Source organism: Pantherophis guttatus, chromosome 5 (genome assembly GCF_059756535.1).
Source record: "Pantherophis guttatus breed Tessera chromosome 5, ASM5975653v1, whole genome shotgun sequence".
Classification (NCBI taxonomy): Eukaryota; Metazoa; Chordata; class Lepidosauria; order Squamata; family Colubridae; genus Pantherophis; species Pantherophis guttatus.
Window position 1 is genome coordinate 131,095,914 of NC_142067.1, and position 20,727 is coordinate 131,116,640.

General features: G+C 42.7%; 1 protein-coding gene and 1 long non-coding RNA gene across 3 annotated transcripts; one reads left to right on the plus strand and one right to left on the minus strand.

The window, feature by feature from the left end:
* Positions 1–1,902: 1,902 nt before the first annotated feature.
* COG3 (component of oligomeric golgi complex 3) lies at positions 1,903–20,524 on the minus strand. 2 transcript variants are annotated; one of them, XM_060686478.2, is made up of 23 exons: positions 20,320–20,524; positions 18,707–18,853; positions 17,750–17,811; positions 16,709–16,874; positions 15,244–15,318; positions 14,154–14,246; positions 13,118–13,243; positions 11,580–11,660; positions 10,841–10,884; positions 9,295–9,421; positions 8,536–8,627; positions 8,210–8,349; positions 7,351–7,511; positions 6,683–6,788; positions 6,065–6,189; positions 5,776–5,865; positions 5,429–5,549; positions 5,159–5,247; positions 4,931–5,065; positions 4,628–4,703; positions 4,225–4,352; positions 3,655–3,753; positions 1,903–3,431 (listed from the first exon to the last, which is right to left on the minus strand). In XM_060686478.2, the coding sequence occupies exons 1-23, from the start codon at positions 20,443–20,445 to the stop codon at positions 3,402–3,404; spliced, it is 2,439 nt and encodes an 812-aa protein (XP_060542461.2). In that variant the 5' UTR covers positions 20,446–20,524; the 3' UTR covers positions 1,903–3,401. The 2 variants fall into 2 exon arrangements, with proteins under 2 accessions (XP_060542461.2, XP_034271765.2); XM_034415874.3 differs by having other exon boundaries at positions 8,204–8,349.
* Positions 12,389–14,368, plus strand: LOC132710434 (uncharacterized). The gene is made up of 2 exons (XR_009621127.2): positions 12,389–12,546; positions 14,035–14,368. It is a non-coding gene; the product is annotated as an uncharacterized LOC132710434 (long non-coding RNA).
* Positions 20,525–20,727: the final 203 nt, after the last annotated feature.

Genomic DNA, 20,727 nt, shown 5'->3' on the forward strand with positions numbered 1-20,727 from the left:
ATCCTTGATATATTGTATTTCAGTCACCCTAACGGGTCTCCATTACAAATACTAAAGTCCTAATTGCCCTTCGGTATGAAGGTCTCAGCAGGGCTGTTGCGTTGTCCTAAGCTCATTGTGTTGGGAGATTACAGCTCTATGGTGGGAGGGTTTAATCAGGAATGGCTTAGGATGGCATAATCGGGACCTTCTCGTGATCCGGCTCTGCGTGAAGAGAGACACAGGGCTTTGTGGCTGACTCGGAAAGGGGCCTCTGGCCCAGTGTAGGCTTGCTAACCAGTCTCCTTCCTAGGCAGGAGGTGGGTTCATCCCAGAGACCTGGCCTCATTGTGCAGTCCACTCTCCAGCTTCATACAGGTATTGTTTCCTCTGCCTCTGGTTGGATACACCTACAGTTGACTGAAAGACCGGAGTCTTTGCGACTGCTTCATTTAACAACTTGTGTTGCTAGTCCCCATTGTGTTCACTAAACGAGGACTATCTGTATGTCAGATCTGGGGTAGTTGCTGAAGCTTCTGGACGTGTACAGTTACCTTGAGTTTCTACGTCAGTTTTAAGAGAAGATGCTGCTTTGGTTTGTGCTAAAATATTTCTGCAGCTCTGGGTGGCTTTCAGAGAATGGGGTCAGCTCGGAGGCTTTCTTAATGGCTTGTCTTGCAAGGTCAGTTGAGATTCCACCGCTCTGGAGTCTTTCCCCCTTTTTTAGATTGAGTTCTGCAGCTTTCCTTTGCTTTCCTCCATGCGTATCCAGGTCAACTTCAGGAGCTCTCGAGAGGGTTTCCATAGCAATCGAGAGCCCTAATGCTAAGTAAATTGGCTGCTGTTGGCAGAGGGTGAGCTTTGAACCGCAGACATCCCACCCGGAGCGTTGGATACCATGGCCGGATGGCGTCTTTTCCCAGGCTGACCTTTGACGGCTTCTTTCCGGTGGCTAGGAGCTGCCCTCTGATCCCGGCCATTTCAGGTGGGGCCCCAACGTGGTTTGCAAACTGGTTTTAGGGAGGGTTTTTTTCTCCCCAAGAAGGTGGTTTGAGGATGCTAACATGTTGCTTCATTGCTTACAAGAGATCTTGCTACCCCAAGTATTCTCAAGACCTGGGAAAACATCTTGGCCTCTTGCTATCTGATTTTGCCTTTATTTCCTTAGGAAGGATTGTAGACTTTATTAAAAATAAATAAACTGCCTCCGATTAGATCAGGGTGTTATTCAAACTTATTAATTTATGATGTGAGTTGAATTTTAGGTCAGCTGTGGAGATGGTTACTAGCATCACATTTTTGGGTGTGCAGCTGACGAGCAGGTTAGCTTGGTCTCTCAACAGTGAGACACTGGTGAAGTACACACACACACACACACACACACATTTTGCCAAGAAAACTTCAGGGTGAGGATGAATCCAGGCAATTGCCAGGAGCCAACAAGGCATCATACATGCATGCATGCATACATACATACATAGTAAACAGATCTTGGCTGCAGATTTATTTGAATTTATCCTCTTCTTGAAGGGCTCAACTATATTTACCACCTAAATCTCTTTAAAAGGCAACACTTCTGAGATGTTCTGGCAACCTTTTGTATCTCTTCTGTGTCTTGTTTTTAATCTCTTTAACTACATGCACATAAAATTACCATGTAATTTTTTTTCAATATAAAACTTGAAGGTTTTTTTTTTTCTTGAGACCAGTTAAGCCTACAGCACGTGCTTTCCAAAGGACCTAAAGAGAAGTTTTAACCGAGACAGCTATCCTATGGAGAATATTTCTGCATTTGCAATTAAGATCTTAGAGGCTTTAACAAGGTAGAGTTTCCTGAAGAATATTGGATAAAACAAAACCCTCCTAGAATAACAAAGCAAACCTTTTATTTTTATTAAATGAGAACAAGATCACACGGAAAGATTAGAAAAATTATATACATTGTTTATTTAGCTGACTATCTGTACAGGTTATATTTATTCTGTGATTTGAAAAGCCACTGAATAATAAAATAATGTTAATGTTTGTAATAGAAGATACTTCTGTTTTAGAAAGTAAAGCATTTAAATTACCCACTTCCAACTTCTTTAAAATACAATATACCTATTCACATTCTATTCGATTGAAAATCTCTGTACTCAAAATTCACAGCTGATTATTTTACATATGTGTTTTTCACTTAACTAGGATACCAATATGTGGATTAGAATAAAATCTGATGCCACTTATTTTCTAATGCTTACAAACATTGATTTCAGTTCTTTAAAATTAATTTATCTCCATAAAGAATTGAAATACAAGATTTTTAAAACAGTTTGAGTCTAATATTAAACAGAGTAATTCAGAACAAAGTCTGGATTTGGATTCTGCAAAACTTTTAGTATTTTATTTTCTAAATACCAATATTTTAAACAGACCTCATTTAAAAATTATCTGGGTTCCCTGAACAATATAATTTTTTTAATCTTATTTATGATACACTACATACTAGAAGTAAAATACTAACTTCACAACTTCTCCATGCCTGGCAGAAATGCACAACAATCAATTTATAGAAAAGGCATGTCTTTTTGTAACTTCACAGTAACAAACACACTGCTCTAATTCAAGTAAAGATTTAATTATGGAAAAAAATAAGTGTTTGCTTCTATTTTTGCACTAGATCTTGCAGCTTTACACTTCAATTACATACTCCATTCTCCCAATCTTTCCACATCACATTTTCCACATATTAATTTTAGTTCAGTCATAACATATTAAACAGGAATTTATTACCATTGCACCATATTTTCCGCATAACCTGTAGACATAATTTTAAGGCAAGGAAATCGATTTGCAAGGAATAAAAATAGAACAATGACAGCATTTGTCAGTATGGAGAAAAAACCCCACTGATGTCTCAAAGTAGATTAAGTGCTATACCTATCCAACCATCTGATTACATGGCATCTTCCATAAATTCACCATTACCACTTACACTCTACGAAGTCTGATGATTTGTTGACATCTATGAACAATAGTCCTCATTATTGGCAATATTACTAAGAATTTTGTGGGAAGGCTTGTAGATACACTTCAAAGTGGTCCTGATGTACAGTTTATGAATAAAAAGCACCCATTCTCCAAACGGGGGTTGTTCCAAATTATTTTAAGGAATTTGGAAAAGTAGCTCTTCTCTGGATACAAAATGGAGCAGAGGAATTCCATCAAGTAGGAGGGCTGTTTTCATGATGGTAGCTGCCCCCAGGGAAAGAGGCGGCTTTTACCAATCTTCAGGAATGCTTCTGAATTTGCAGAACAGCAACAGTAACTCTTCACCACCTTCGAGCGATGAGAAAGCCATTCGAAGGGCAGCCACACTGGTGGCCTCCGACCACCATGGATGGTAGGAAGCAGCGTTGTGCGGTCTGGCTACCAGGTTATTACTTTGTTACTGACAAAAGGAGGTTTACCTGAAAGACAAAGGTGTTTTTTTTTTTTTTAGAAGCACAAATAACTTTCTTGAAGATTTAGAAGGCAGATGTTCAGGAATTAAAACTACCCATGTCCCCCGTCCATCTTTCTACAGTCTCCCCATAAATTTTTGTACCTAACAATTTACTCCCAAAATGAAGGACAAATAGTTTTTTTTAAAGTTTTTTTAAAAAAAGACAAGAAAATAAACTGTTAGATAACCTGTTCCATTGATGGACAAGCTATGATCTGGAGATCTTCATTGCTAAATTCCTCTTTTAAGACGGCATGCAGCTTTTGAAACACTTGCTGGATATTGTTCTTAATGGAAAAGAAAAAAAAAATACTGGTGACTTCATTATCTTAAAAGCAATGTGTGCACAAATACTGAGCTCCAAAGTTGTGCAACAGTCCTCCACACAAATCTTACAAGCACTTAAGTCACACCATTCAATTCTCTCATACACACGTGCAGCCCCAGGGATTCAAGGGCCAATTTGGACCATTTGTTTGAGACCTACAGAGAGAAAAAGGAGGAAGCAGGAGAGAGATGGCAGGGACCACTGTTTCCCAACCTTGGCAATTTTCAGATGTGTGGACTTCAACTCCCAGAATTCCCCAGCCAGGCTGTCTGAAAATTGCCAAGGTTGAGAACCCTGGCAGTGACAATTGTAGTAAAATAAGGATGGCGAGCATGACAATGGAAAACAGGAATTCCGCGCATGTTAGCTCTAAAGGCAAATGTGTTACGTACATATTTACAAGTCCCATCCGATGCTCCCAAAGACCTACCCTAACGGGCTTGAACAAGATGAATTCGGTGTCCTTATTGGACAAATAAAGCGACATACTCTGTAAGGTTGGCGGCAGCTTTGTTTTTATTCTCTTGTAGGTTGATGACACCAAGTCATTGATCTTCACTGTAAATAAAACAGACACAAAGGCTCTCATGCTACAGAACTTCTTCTGCAACAGTTTTGGGCAATCTCAAAGACGGGTTCCACTTTAAAATACAAAATCCATTTCTTCTATTAATGATAATTTTTACATAAATAAATCGAAAACAGATTATAGCTAATTGGAGAGTAACCCAAACCTGTAGGTTGTAGCTACGGAATAAAACCTGCAATAGTGATCTTACTTAAAAAATAAAATCATGGGCAGATGGCAGTTTTCCACTGTTGGAAAAAGCTACCTGGTTGGGCCCAAGGCTGCTGCGAGAGATTGTACTTAGGACCCCTCTGAGAAGCCACTGCGGTCAAGGCTGAAACCTGAAGGAAGGAGAAGAAGAGGGTTAAATGGATATACGATATCCCAGAGAGAGGCTTTCAGTGGGCTCAAAAGCTTTCTTAAGCCCTGGAGCGCTTCAACTGGGCTCCAGCAGTGAATCTGCCCGTTCACAGCTACTCTCTTTCTTAGAAAGCAAAATAAAAAACCAAAATTTTAAGCCTAAATAGGTCAAACTGCTGACAATAGTGGATTTCTAGTACTTTAATACTTTTGACAGAAATTCCTGCAGGGGTTCGACCAGCTGTTTAGTCTGCTGCTGAATGAACTGCTCGCAAGCCAGCTTCAGGTGTCGGTCCACGTCCTTCTTAGAGTCGATATAATGCTCTCTTATTTCTGGCGTGCCCTACAAGAGGAAGGCAGAGGGGTCTTCAGAATTCGCCACACCCCAAAGTGATTTTCCCAGGCATGCTGACATTTGTAGTAAGTATTCTTTCACCTCCAGCAGGAACTGTATGATTGCATTGCTGCTACTTAGCCTGAAGAACTGGGGGACGGTCATGGGATTCAGGATTTTAAAGGCAGCAGCTGAGAAAAGAGGAATGTTTATGAATATTTATTTTATGAATCCAAATCAAATGGAACTTCTGTGTCCTGCTTCCTGCCTGGTTCCCCAGGAGGGCTGACACTGATCAGGAGGAGGAAGAACTCTGGCTGAATGGTTTCTCGCCCCTCCTGCATTTGGGGGGCCTTCCACACAATCCCATACCTCTGGTTTTCTTCAGGTCCAGCGAGATTTCCTTAATTGTGAATTCAGTGTGGAAGGGAGCAATTTGCTCACGAAGAATCAAAAGGTGCTTTATCAGAAAAAGCTGTCCGTCGATTTGAGTCTAAAATACAACAACATCAGATGTCCAGGCAGGTGGACACAGAGCACTGGCCTGTAACTGATGAAAATAAGCCAGGAGCAGCTTTGAGGACACCCAGAGTGACGGGAGGCCACCTCCACGGCCTCTGTTTCATCAGAGCAAACTCCTCTGCCCCCCCACCCCACTTGAACCCAGCTGCCAATGGCTCCCCCTCTCCTCCCGCTTCTGACCAGTGCTTATACCCGACCTTGCTTTTAGCAATAGAATCTGCAGCCACCAACAACGACTGTATGCAGGCCGATAGCGCCTCCTGCGACAATCCTTGGAAGACCGTTCCCTGGAGAAGGGGAAAAAGGCAGCCTTTCACAACGGACACAGGCAATACAGCTGGCACCCTCACATTACCTGGTTAAATGCAATTTATTTACCCGAACCTATCAGGCAATAAATGTGAAACAACAGGGCAAGTTCATAAAAGACTTATGTTCTTCCACATGTAATAAAAAAGAAAAGAAAAAGAAATGTTAACTGCTTACATCAATGCACCTGTAAAGCTTGGAGAGACAGACCAGGGTCCTCCTCACAGTAGGGTACCACATCCCGTGGAGATCCGCAGGGGACACCACATTATGGGCTCTAGGACTGCAAGGTTCCAGCGTATCTGCAAATGCAGGTGGTGGGATGGTTTAGATCAGTGCTTCTCACAGGCTTAGCAAGTTGAAGATGTGTGGATTTCAACTCCCGGAATCCCCCAGCCAACCTCCAGGTGCCAAGCTCAAGAAACCTCCGATAGTCAGGGATCATCTCCGTATCGCACCCTAGGACATCATCTACTGTACTAGGAGCAAAAGGAAGCTTTTGCCCTTTTCTTCTTATCTCAAGAGCATTTTCAATGCCTTTGGACTGAAGCACCAGGCTCTTTCAAGGCAAGGCAAGAATCGGTCGTTATGCTTTAAACCAAACAACGTCCAGAAAACAACTGGTCTAATCTTTCAAAGGAAAACTTGATACTGATCCATGCAGCCAAGCCAGTGAAGTGGTTTGTGTTTGTTTCCCTCCTGGGCTTTCTAGACACTGAGAATCAGGCATCCTAATACAATTATTAGCAGCAGACTTTTTCAAGGACACAACTTTGCACAACTGCACATACATACCAAGTTTTACCTCGCTGCAGCTGTCTGGCTCTTCCTGCTTTGCAGCTGACAAGGAAGCCTCAGCAGGCCACTTCTTCTCTTCCTCTTTTAAGCTCTGTGCAATTTGCTGCCAGGAAAAATCCATCTTGTGAAGGAGCCCATAAAAGACGTTTGCTTATTTTATTACTTATTATCATTATCTTAACCCAGCTCTTTCTCTCTGTTCTCCGTGTTGTTCTCACTCAATACAGAATGACTCTCTGGAGTTAAATATCTTTCTGCAAAAATAACGTCTGGTGTGGCAGAACCACTGACTGAAATTATACTGAATCCTATTTAGAGAATACCATTTTTGTTCAATATCCGTCCATATTGGTGTACAAGAAAGCCACCAATCCCGAGTGGGCATTTTGCTTAATGACCTACGACTGAAACTGCAGAGTCAATTGTAAGTTGAGGGCTATCTCTGTGTTTACACAGGTTTAGTTGTCCACATGGACACAACTTTGTGCCATTTTCTCAATCTAGTTCGATGCTCCAAGCCCAGTGACAGCATGGCAATGTTTGAGGCCTCATTATAACGTCACTTTGAAAGCAGGAACGTACCAGCTGCGTTCGCCAGGCTCATTATCCTTTTGTTGAGATGATGCCTTGTTTTCCTCTGCAAACCGCGCCCCCCTCCCTCTCACCTCCATCATCTCCAACTTGGCAGGATAGGCCAGGTCCCCGGGGGCAGGCTTATAGCCCAGAATGTCCGTCTGAATGTAGATGTGAGTCCTGTAAACCAGCCGCTCTTGAACGTCCTCCAACATCTGCTTCACTCCAGCAGCGAAAGCACCCAGCTGTTTCACTGTGAAAAAAATTAAAAGTTCTCACTCTCTCCAACTTTCTCCCAGTTATCATCAAAACACACTACACTGGTGCTTCCTCAGCATTGGCAACCCAAGGACCCAGAATTCTCCAGCCAGCCATTCAGCCAATTCATGCTGGCTGGGGAATTATGGGCGTTGAAGTCCTCAAAGTTGCCAAGGCTGAGAAACATTGCACTGATTCTATGCGGATGAAAATGAATATATATTGCCCTAAAAGTTCCTGAACTGAATTTAGGAACAATCTCTTATTGTAAATGTTCTTTACTTGCCATTCTGTTTCATTTTCCAACCGGGGAACAACGAACTGCCTCTGTCTGCATTGAATGGACAGACTTCCAAGAATAAAAGCAAGGCAATTTTATTTGTATACATTTACCTAATAATGTTAGTTACTAATGTTAAGATTGGTGGTGCGTGTGTGTGTGTGAGTGATACGACGTCCTTGCAGTCAGTTGTGTCAGGGTGACTAACTGCAGGGGTATAATTTTGAAACTGGGTTGTAAGGAGCTGGGTTATGTGTGTGTGTGTGTGTGTGTGTGTGTGTTTTCTATGGTAACTGTGAAAAATTGCTAAGTGATCAGCCAGAATCCGAGGACTGCCTGTGGACACCCTGTCCAGTCCTGTTTAAAACGTCTGATCTTGTTTTGATTGTTTGGTTCCTCTCTCTTACACTCACTGTTGTTTTGCACATGATCTTCTAACATTTCATTTTTGAGGATCCCGCAGAGTTCAGAGAGAGTTTCCAAATGGATTACGTGGATGATCAGTGGCCTGAAGACGTCGTATAAAGACAAGCAGAGCTTTTCCAGGAGCTCACTGAAGAAGAGAAGAACAGGCGCACCAAAAGGTCAGAAGTGTTAATAAACAGCCAGCCCTTCCCACCCACCCAGAGAGGAAACCTAATGTAGCCAGCTAAAAGTGGATGAATAAAATGGGTCATTTCTCTCCATCATGCTGGCAGGATTTCGTACAATAAAAGAAAATGCTACATGGGTCACCTACTCCAGTTTGGGTGTTGGTTTTGTGAAGAACTCGTCAAAAAGCTGATGTTCATCCTGGCAGACATGAACCATGAAGGCACAGCCACTTCGTACCTGAAGTCAGTCATAAATAGATGCGCGGTTAGGTTGAGACATATTGGTTACGGTCCCTGAACCGGTTCCCCTAATGCTGAAATGGTACCAAGGATTCCTGACTTGGCAGTGAGGAACAGTTCACTGCAAATCCCTGAGCTATCGGGCCACAGCAGCGCTAAAGTCACATTGCTGGCTCAGCCCTGGCTTCTCCGTTTCACTCTCCAAGCCTTAAATTTATGGACTGCATTGTCACCCAATGCTATGAAAAGAAACGTTGCTTGCAGTTTCAGTCAAGATATAAATCACAGTTGCAACTCAGCTTGGGAAATGCAGTTACTCAACACACGCCACTCAGGTTTTAGCCCACATTAATTAAATAATTCTATCTCTCTCTAGGATCTTTCAAACCACAGTGAATTAAAAAGGCGTCTGCCTATAAGCAAATTGGCCAAATAAAATCAAAGTTCCCCAGGCAATTTTGATCTCTTTTGGAATTGTTAAGAAAAAATAGGCTTGCTACATGATAAAACCGAGGGAAAAAAACACATTTCCCTGAAAGCTAAAAAAACAACATACTTATGTGAGCAAAGTATTTTTCTATTAAATTCAAAAGGAGCCAACAGTTCATTTTAAAAAATGAAAATGCAAACAGAGAAAGATAAAACAGCAAAAAATATGATTTTACCAGAGCACAATGATCTCTGTTGTTTCGGTTAGTTAATTCTATGACAGTGCTGGTAATACTGGGCCCCAATAAGTGTTCTCTCTGATTAAGGTAACAGTGGTGGATTTCATTTAATAGTTGCCGGTATCTAGACAAAGGGGGGGAAAAGAGAGAGAAATAATGGATTTCAGAGAGAAACTAAATTTTAGAGGTACTAAACTCATTACATTTTATATGCCTCTTCTCTGCTAAGAATGAGCAGTAAAAAGTGAATGACTTTTTGGGGCCTGTAGTCACACGACTGAAATTATGTAGCCAACCACCAAGAAGTGACTGGAGCATGCCCATTTTCAAGGTTAGGAATAATTTTAAAGGCCTTTCAGTGATCTTCATTAAAAAAAAAAAAAAAACCACCCTGGAAATACACAGCCATCTATGCCCTCACCCACTTACAGGATGTGGCCTTGCCCAGTCACGTAAAAATCATCCCCAGCACAGAAAACCACACAAACCTTAATCTTAAAAAAATAGCAAAAGCTTGCTTGCTTCCGTTCCATTGTTAGAAGCAAAAGAAAGGAATATAAAGTTGGCTTTGTTGGTCGTGGCTAAAACATGGAATAGTTTTAACATCCTAGAAGCCTTTGTGGACTTTTTGCCAACATTTGGACAGAAATGGCAATTTTTGGATTGGTAAATGGATGTGGGGGGGAGCATTATCAGAACTATGCATGTAATCTCATAGATGAGGAACCATTAAACTGCCTCTACTTGTTTCAAGGAAGATTGGGGGTCGCTTCTCTATTCTTTTTTCCCCATTTCTCTTCCTTTCTCTCCATTTTCTTTTTCTCTTTTCCTTTTTTCACTTTGTATTTCTTCTTTCCTATTCTTTTTTCTTCTGATTTCAGTCTGCACTGGCTTCTAGCAGTGTAAAACTGTTTAATAAAAAGTATTTTTAAAAAGAAAAGTAGCCCGGTGCTGCTTAGGCAAAATTCAGCAACTTTTGGGAAAATCTTCGGTGTGCCACTCTTTTTTTATGGCTCCAGGACAGGAGGAGGGAATTACAACGGACTGAAATTATCCTGGATTTAAAGGATCCCTAGTACTCCACACGGTTCAAAAACAAAACCACAGAAATGTGACCAGATTTTTGAGAAGCGCAATGAGAATAACTGGGAGACCAGAAACTAAAAGTGATTGAAGGAGAGATTAGGGTCTTCACAGGGGATTCCAAGCGCACAGAAGCAGGCTGATTCCCAAACTTCCTCTCAAGGTGGCCTCTTGCATGCTTGTCATTGACTTAAACATTCACCATATATTTACTTTATCCTCATCTGACTTCAGTTACTTGCAAGGCCATAAAGTAGTGATTTGAGCTGGTGGGGCAAAATGAGGCCCTCTCGGTCCAAGAAAAACCAGGGATCACCTCCTGGGGCCAGAGGGGGTCTCCCCAACCAGGCCTGCTGTGCTCAAGGAGAGAATGAGGATCAGATGGCACCTTCTTGGGCCTCAATCCACGGAACAGTATTTTGCATTCGTTTTAATATAAAATGCTAATAAGTCTACATACTCCGGCATTTTCTCAGATCGTTGCTCGATTTGTTCAAAAAGTGTCTAGGGAAACAAGGAGGAAAAAAAAAGGTAAATGACCCCTCAAGTAAAGTTTTCCCATTTCAACTGTTTTCTTTTGATCCTGTTCAATTAGCGAGAATCCTCTCTGCACTCCAAAAGAGACTCATTTCTGAAGAAATATTTAGGAAATTCCCATGTGAAAAATCTCATCTTCCTGTCCTTCTAGAGTAAATAGTTTTTCTCTGCAATCTTATTAATTCAAACTTCCCAGTGCTTTAAAAGGTGAAGGGTTTGGTATAATTTCATGACCCAGGAGTGAAAGAATATAAGATCCCAAATCGAAAATCCAAATATGATCAGGTAAAGCAGCTAATTCCAGAGACTAAGAGATAGTGAAAAGTTTGATTCAAGTCTATAAAGAGAGGATTTATTGGTTGTCAACTACGACCATGCAAAACGAACCATCTGCTGGTGCAGCTGGCAGAGCTAGCTTTTACTTCGGTTAGAATGCCATATTCTAATGGGATGGAAGCAATTTTAGCACCCAGCCTTCCCCTTTGGCCAGAGACCCAGTTTCGGAAAGCGGATGTCAGCACGAAGTGCCTCTGTCAACCTTCAGTGTCTCCCGGGAGGCGTAGATAAACAAAACAAGTAAGTTTTGTTTGAGCATACAGTAAATAGCTTTTCGCAATAATTTTGTATTCCTTCTGACAATCACCCTCCACTGTTCGACCTACCCTGACTTTGGGTGCAGCAGCTCTGAACTTCACATAAAACAAGGTAAAGGCGTTGTCTGAATTTGGAGCCACCAAAGGATCCTAAAAGAAACAGAGAGTTATCTGCACGCTGAGTTATTGCACAACGGGGGGGGGGGGAGGGGGAGGGGAGGGAGGACATTTACACCAACCCATATAAGACAGAGAGAATCCCAAAGCTTATATATATATATTTTCTTCACCCTGAATCCTCCAATTGTAGAAAATAACTCTGGAGGCCAATTTTAAAGCAGAGCTTTTTAGAAACTCCATCTCTGTCATCATATATTTTTTTGGGGGGGGGGGAGGCGGAGTGTCAGGAAGGAGCTATTATTACTCCTTGGAGATCCTGGGTAGCTCAACTAGGCAATTCCGCAGCAACCCACCTGAAGGCCTAAAGCTTCTTCCCAAAATTACAATTACTGCGAGTTCAATTCTCACCAGGCTCAAGGCTGACTCAGCCTTCCATCCTTTCTAAGGTGGGTAAAATGAGGACCCGGTTTGTGGGGGCAATAAGCTGACTTTGTATAAAAATATACAAAAGTATGAAGGCTATTGCTTAAAGCATTGTAAGCCGCCCTGAGTCTCCGGAGAAGGGCGGCATATAAATCAAATTTAAAAAAAAAATGTGAGGAGGCAGCCTAAGGCACCTCTTGCTCCTTTGAAGCCCAACCTTGAAATGCCAAATGGAGACTGATAATGCTCTCCAGTGACCTCACAGTGCCACTGCCACTGCTACCCGTCTGTGACATCACAGTGTCCCTGAAAAGTCTCCAATGAAGGGAGGTAGCCATGCTATTCAGGAGCCCCTAAGGACAGGCTCTGAAGGAGACCAGGGGAATCACAAGCACGTGCTGAGGAGAAACCCAATGTAAACCCTGGTTCTAGAACAGAGGCATCTGCTAAAAAATCAATACCTGGAAAGACAAACTACTAGCACAACAAAAAAGTAAAGTGCAGTGAACAACCGAGGGCAAAAACTGGTTATAGAAGGAAAACTTCCCTAGCAATAGCCCTTAGTACTTATATATCGCTTCACAGCCCTCTCTGAGCGGTTCAGAGAGTCAGCCTATTGGCCCCAACAATCTGGGTCCTCATTTTATTCACCTTGGAGGGACGGAAGGCTGAGTCAACTTTGAGCAGGTCAGGATCGAACTAGGGATACAGAGTTCTGTGAAAAAGTGTTTGATCTATTTTGGGCTTTTCTGAATTTTCTACCCAGATTATTGGGGGCAATATGCTGATTCTGTAAACCGCTTAGAGAGGGCTGTAAAGCACTGTGAAGCAGTATATACATCTAAGTGCTGTTGCTATTGCTATCTCTTTGCCCCGAATGTGAATCCTACCAAAATGGAAAGGGGTCTTGGGTGAACAGAAGTATTTATTTCATCCCACAGAAAAATGCACCATTTTAAGCCAAAAAAAGTTGCCCATCCTTGTGTCACCAAGGAAATTTTTGCAGACGATTCTCTTTGAGGACAGATTTAACACTATTGAATGTACATGAGTTGATAGCGTACCCTTTTCATTAACTGATTCGTGAGGTTCTGTAGGGTGTTCACTGTGTATGCTTTTATAAGATGCACCACTTTAGAAAGACACTGGTTGCACTTTGCCAAATACACAGCGCAGTCCCTAAAATTTGGCTGCAAAAGAAGGAAAGGATATTAAACAAGAACGATAAATAAAAAAGTTAAATAATGAAAAAGGGAATGATGGATTTCATACTTCAAAATGAATGTGCAGAAACATTCTAGATAGTCAAAGTTCCCTCTGCACCAAATTAAAAGCAATCAAAAATGTCATATTCACCAAAATGCCATATTCACCCTCCCCCAGGGGGAGGGCCTTCTCTGTGGGAGCCCCTGCCCTATGGAATGAACTGCCCCTGGAAATGCATAAGATCTCTGACCTCCGTATATTTCGCTGTGCCCTCAAGACCCTGCTGTTCTGCCAAGCCGGGCTATCAATGTAATGATTTTTAAATTGGGTGTTTTAAATTTTTGGGGTTTTAAATCTGAGCCAAAATTATATAATAATTACATAATGTAATTATGTAATAAGGTTACTGCAAAATCCCCATTTCCTCCCGATCAGATGGGACTCGGGAAGCAGAGAATAGATGGGGGTGGGGCCAGTCAGAGGTGGTATTTGCTGCTTCTCCAAACTACTCAAAATTTCCGCTACCGGTTCTCCAGAACTGGTCAGAACCTGCTGAAACCCACCTCTGCTGGGTGGGGAATTCTAGGAGTTGAAGTCCACAGGTCTTAATGTTGCCATGGTCGGACACCCCTGACCTAACTACTGAAAAAAAGTAAAAGAACATAAATCTTTGGCCTGCAAGGCACACATCCATTATATTGCTCTATCCTCCAGACAGAAATTTATGAAATATTTTTATTTATCAAATTTATACACTGCCCATCTCACTCTCTAGGTGACTCTCTACACAAAGTCTGTGCAAAAATAAACAAAAAATTGAAACGATGGAGCGAGTGCCCTGAAGCCGCCAGTTATGCCCTTTAAAGCAGGGTGAAGGATATGAACAATACCTACATGGGAGGAAACGTAGGCTATGCAGTCGTCCAGTTTGTTCAGCATCGGGATGAAACTTTCACTGCTAACAGACAGTGTAGGCGAATTCAATTTCTTATTGGAGGCAAAGCAAAGAACAGAAGTCCATAAAAATGCACAACCGAAGAAATCTTGCTTTGATACCATTATTACACAATACGCTTTCCAGCATTTAAGAAAATACTCATTATTTTGTACCATTTTTTAAATACTTTCAATATTCCGTTTGGAATGACAATTTTTAATCACACTTTTCCACCTCTCATCAAGGTAAGAGAATTAGGAACTACAATCCACAACCCTTCAAGGGGCTTGGAAAGAATGCCAGCTGGTATCTCTAGGAGGGGAAGACAAAAATGCCCTGACCAGAACAGAGGGACTCTGTGGGTGTAGGTGAGATACCCACTGCCCTAAAGCGCAGCAGTCGCATGGCTGAGATTTACAAAGGCAGCGGTGGCAGTCTCCGTTGCCGTCCTCAGACGGGTCCTGCATGGTTGTGGCATCCCAGGTGACGGATTGCCCTCTGCCACCTCCTGCCGGTTTCCCCTGCTGACTTGTCAGAAGCTGTTCGTGAAGGTCTGAAGGGCCATCCTGTCACTGCAGGACGCTGTAACTCTGGATTATCCGCCAAGGGCCCAATGGTGACCCCAGGGACACTGCAAAGGCTGCTGCAACTATCAGAGCCCGTTGTGAGCCCCCTCCCCAAATTCAGCACCAGGGGAACCTTGAAGGGCAGCTGAAGGAGTGCTCCTCCAATGAGATAACTTGCACATGCTCCACCTTCTCCCCTCTATTGTCTTGTGCTTCCATTTTAATGCAGCTTAGACTTTTCTTATTTCGTTGTCTTTCAAGATAAAATTAAAACCTTCCAAGGAGCAAAGTCTTACCCAAGTTTATTTGAAACAAAGTTTTAATGAGTTCTATGTATACTTGTTTACTAGATTTCAACTGTAAACCAGGATTAAATGAGAACTAGTTATTAACCTTTGTTATACGCTTTTAGAAAGGACTTCAAATGCAGAGACTGGGAGTTTTTTTTAGAAATGGGGAGAGGTTAAACAATTGTACCTACTGTATTAATATTTTCCAGTTCAATGAAATAAGACAGTTTCTGATGGATATTTTCTGCCAGGTCCACGAGCTCTGACTAAAAAGAAATGAAATATTTATTAGCAGGTAATTATTTTTATTTTTATTTATTTATTTATTTTTATACCGCCCTTCTCCTGCGGGACTCAGGGCGGTGTACAGCCGAGATAAAACATAGCATATACAATTTAAAAACAGTTTAAAAAACAATTAAATAATTTCGGCCCAAAATTTAAAACAACCCAATTAAAACCAAATTCAATTAAAACTGAGAGGATGGGATCAAGCCAGCCCGGCTAGATGGAATAAGTGTGTTTTCAGGGCCCGACGAAAAGTCCGGAGGTCTGATATCGTGCGTATCTCAGGGGGTAGGTCATTCCAGAGGGCAGGTGCTGCTACGGAGAAGGCTCTCCCCCTGGGGGTCGCCAGCCGGCACTGTCTGGCCGACGGCACCCTGAGGAGGCCCTCTCTGTGCGAGTGTACTGGCCAGTGAGAGGCTATCAGTGGCAGAAGGCGGTCTTGCAGATACTGCGGCCCTAAGCCATGGAGCGCTTTAAAGGTGGTCACCAACACCTTGAAGCGCACCCAGAAGACCACAGGAAGCCAGTGCAGCTCGCGCAGGAGAGGTGTCATATGTGAGCGCCCCGTCACTCCCATAATCCCCCAGGTGGCCGCATTCTGGACTAACTGCAGCCTCTGGGTGCACCCCAAGGGGAGCCCCATGTAGAGAGCATTGCAGTAGTCCAGGCGGGAATTAAAAGCATGTTATCACATACAATATGGAATCGCCTCTTTAAAAGCACAGATTTATAGTTATTACATTTATATTAGCATTTTAGTATAGTTCCCAACATTTCACTTGGATATAAACTTGGTATGACAGTGTTACACAGAAGAGAATAACACTATTGTAAAAAACTAAGTTAATCAATCATTTCTTAATTCGTAATTCAGATCCAGGTAGCAAGTTGAACTACAATGAGTTCCAGTTTGGTGTCAGCATCCCAGTGCTGACCTAGAAACCCGGAGATGGGGAGGTCCAGGCTTCCCTTCGGCATGAAAGCAGCTGGGTGTCTTTGGGCCAGTCCCTCTCACTCAGCCCAACCTACCTCACAGAGTTATTATTGTGGGAAAAATAGGAGGCAGAAATATCAGGTATGTTTGCCGCCTTACTTATATATAAGTAAGGTGGCAAACATACCTGATATTTCTGCCTCCTATTTCTATATCTAAATTATATATAAAAGGCAGGTTAAAAAGATAACTATGATAACAATTCCTCTTACTTCTAAGGCATGGTGGTAGACCACTCTCTGTGTAACAGTTTATTAAAATACCTGGTCTAAGGAATGTGATACTAGACTCCTCCAAGACATCAATTCCTTCATTTGTGGCCTTGGGACATGAGAAGGCTAAGCTTATCTTCTGCCATTCAACCCTGAGGTTACCTGCTCTTTTAACAGCTGCTCGCAGGCTTCATGCAGGGTTCCTGTTTTGGTTGAGACAAAGAGGTATTGTTCCTGCAGTGACTTAAGGTGCTGAAGAGCACAATTCACATCGTTCAGTATGGCATCACACTGCTCTTCAAATCCAGAATAAGCTGCCCTGGCCAGCCTTGGAGAAACACACAAACCACAGTGCCTTTAAGTGTTTGTAGTAGCAATGGGAGAATTGATAAAACAATGCCGAAATGTTGGATTGCCTGTTGTATAGCTACAGCGTGCAGTATAACGTATGGTAATTCTATGTATACCATGGTTCATTTGGGGAAACTAGGACACATGGGGAGGGAGACGGTTAAAAAAGAGAAAAAGTTCATTAGAAAAATCAAGAGAAAATAGCTTTGTGTAAACTGGAGAAATAACAGAATATACAAAATGACTTTAAAGTTCCAAATATCTTGTTGAATACATAAAACAAAGGAAGAAAACAATGCTAAGTGTACAAGATATTGAAGGAATTAAAGCTCATATCGGCTGCTTTAGTCATTATTGATGGATACTGCACATATTTACCTTACAATTAAGGGAAGTAAAATACATACCGTATTTTTCTGAGTATAAGACGCACTTTTTTCCCTCCTAAAAGAGGCTGAAAATTTGGGTGCGTCCTATACTCCGAATGTAACCCTGCGCGATGCCCAAAATGGCTACCCGGAACAGCTGCTGCCTTCTCTTACCCCTTCTGCGCTTTGCCTGCTTTAGTCACTGGAGCTCCCTCCGAGGATTTAGCTGTGCTTTTGAAGCTGTTTTTCAGCCTCAATGCGAGCAAAGCAATCTTCCGTGCTTTGCCTGCTTTTCTAATTGCTGCTCCCTCCGACAATCAGCCGTGCTTTGGAAGCACAGCCCCAACCTCAAAACCAGCAAGTGAACTAATGTGCTGGGACTAACCAGATGAATACCTGGTAGGCAGAATTCCCCCCCCCCAATTTTCCTCCCCATAAACTAAGGTACATCTTATATTCCAAAAAATACAGTATATATACATACCGGTATTTGGTCTCCTCATCTTGATCCATCTGTGTATGAAGTTGATCAAACCAGGAGAAGAACTAGACCAATGAAAGGACAAGGCTCTTAAAAATCACCCTTAATTCAGATGAAGCAGACAATTTTGTTCTCTTTATTGTTTGCTATATTCCTAAACAAGTTGAAGAAATATTTTAGGAAAGGATTTATCAAATGTCAATCAAAATCGGAAGAGAGCTGCATTTCCCCCCTCCTATTCAATTGCATCCACTTCTTGAGTCAGGGGCTGCATTTTTGTTGGCAAGGTTTCCCACAAGCGGTTTGGCATTGCCTCCTTCCAGGGGTTGATGGGAGGTCACTAGCTGGCTTTGTGCCCAAAGCAAGACAGGAACTCACAGTCTCCCAGTTTGTAGCCAGGTGCCTTAATCACATCATCAAACTGGCTCTCAACTACTATTACTATTATTATTACTATTTGCGTAAACTTGTCAATTCTTCCCTCCCAAATCCCATCATTCATTTTTCCTCCCATTTTCACCCAAGCCAAAGGAAGTGAAATTTACTCCATCAACGTCACTTGAAAGCCCACTCTGGAGTTCTGGGGGCAAAGCAGATCATCTGACTCCTCAAAATGACCCAAAGTAAAGAAAAGACAAAAATGCACCAGCCATCCAGGAACTGCTTATTTCAGTCCCAACTGGAATTGGAAAGCTAATGGCCAAATTAGTAATTAGAGCTGCGCAGGGGATATGAATCTGAAAAGGAAATTTGCTTGTTGCTGCAGCCATCCAAATCTCCTCAAATCAAAGGCGTCTTTTCCTGGTTCTGGCCAGTCAAAGACAGACACAAATTCTTCCTGTGTGATCCAAGTCACCTTTTCCTTTTGCAACGGAATCTCTGCACAACCAGTCAAGTCTGTGGTTTTTTGTATTCTACCAGAATCAAAAAGAGCTTGCAGTTCCTTTGTTTCCTTTTTACCTGCTGTGCCGTTTCAATTCTTTCATTTTCCATACCAAAAGAAGAGAATCCTTTCAAGAGAATGTTCTCTGTAGACTCTGGCAATGTGGCTGTCAGCGTGACTGTTAACGATGGCTGGACAAGGCTATTTAAATCTTCTATGGGTAGCTGTTAAAAAGAAAAAAAAAATTCAGTTCCCATCCTGTGAAGCCCATAAGACTCCTGGCAGTTGACAGTATTGTACAAGTAAATCATGTCTGGTTGCTATGTGATAAAATATTGAAACGAAGTCTTTAAACACTATATGTATATATACAATATACACATTCAAATCGAGTCATATTTAAATACCAAGGAAGAATCAGACCCTGATAAACCCACCACAATCCTTGAGTAGCAATAAGAATCACAGGGTCCAAGAGCCAAACTGTAATATTAAATTGCAATTAACATTGATTAATTGATTAATAACTGATTTTAGGGTTAGTTTTAAAATTTTTAAAATTTTAATATTTATTTTAATTGACAAATTTTAAATTATGAGCCAATTTTATAAATTATCTTAATCTTATTTTAATTGTGATGTTTGTTATAGATGTTTTTTATCCGGCTGTTCACCGCCCTGAGTCCGAAAGGAGAAGGGCGGTATAGAAATGCGAATAAATAAATAAAAATAAATAAACATTCAGGTCATGCTAAAAAAGCCAAGCTGCATAATTTTACTCATGTAATCTTGACATCCTAAATTCCAACTAATATTGATACAATTTTCACTTTTCTTTCCCTAGTTTCTGTACATTAAGCTTTCAAAATAATAGGATGTTTAAATAATGTCTAATCGTATTGTGTAAACAGTACAAACGAAATCAGGTTTACAACCCAATAAAGGAGAATCTTTGTAGCTCAGGGTTGAAACGAGGGGTCCTGGGAGCTCTCTCAGCCTGGCGGTTTTCTTGCAGATGTTTCATGACCCAACTAGGGGGCATCATCAGTGCTGGGAGGCTTTGCTAGAGCAAACCCCATCCCTTCTAGACCGATGATGATGATGATGATGATGAAGAAGACGATGGTATCCATTCGGTTGTGTCTGACTCTTGGCGATTCTCTGGCCATCTTCTGATCTTGCGCTGCTTCTTTTGAGTTCTTTTATGCTCAGCTTTGAGGGTGTCCAGCCACTGTCTTCTTTGGAGGCCTGGTTTCCTTTTACCACTAATTCCTCCAAACATAATTGCTTTCTCCAGCGAATTCCCCCGCATGACGCGGCCGCAGTGAGTGAGATGCACTTCTGACATTTGATGACATTATCTGATGATGTTACCTAGTTGGGTAATGAAAAGTCTGCAAGAAAACCACCAAGTTCAGGTTTGCAAAAGGGGTGGGGGGGGAGGAGGGGAGGGGAGGGCGCCCTCCAAGGGCCTCTTCCCCATCTCTTCCCACTGGCGACGCAGGGCTTCCCTAGCAACCGACCCTCCCAGGGGCTTCCGCGTGGCCTCCTTTCCTCCTGCCTAGCCCTTCGCACAAGGCCTCCGGCGCTGGCTTCTCCGCCCTCCCTCCCTCCCTCAGGATCCGGACGAAGCGGGAGCCGAGGCAACATTCCATCCCTGCGCGGCGCCGCGGGCAACCAGCCGGCCTACCTCGGGCGGAAGGGGCAGCCCCGGCGAGGCCCCGCGCAGTTCCAGCACCGAGTCCCGCTGCCGCTCGCTGAGAGGCGCCAAGGGCCGCTCGGGGCGCTCCCACCAGCTCAGCCGCTCCGCCGCCATTCTCGGCCCCGGCCAGCCAGCAGCGCCGACGAGGCGGAAGGAGAACCCCGGCGGCCTACGGAAGCCGAAACGGACCAAAACATCCGCCGAGAGCGGAGCCACTTCCGGCGGGGTGGCGAGCGGGACCCTAGACTTGCGAACGTTAGAGTGATCTATGGGCGACGGTTTCAAGGCCGCTCTGCAGTTATTTGGAATGCAGTTATTTGCGTTCCCTCCATGAGGGACGTTTCCTCGCACCCCGAAATGCCTGCAGGGTCCCCGGAGTACCCCAACATTGCTCTC

What these genes read in the sequence shown, in the direction of transcription:
- COG3 (XM_034415874.3), bottom strand. Translation starts at nt 20,445, where the DNA reads ATGGCGGCGGAGCGGCTGAGCTGGTGGGAGCGCCCCGAGCGGCCCTTG. An exon ending in CCAAGTTGGAGATGATGGAG is followed by an intron (nt 6,789 to 7,350) that starts GTGAGAGGGAGG and finishes TTTTCCTGGCAG; the next exon opens with CAAATTGCACAGAGCTTAAA. An exon ending in CTGCAGCGAGGTAAAACTTG is followed by an intron (nt 6,190 to 6,682) that starts GTATGTATGTGC and finishes CTGCATTTGCAG; the next exon opens with ATACGCTGGAACCTTGCAGT.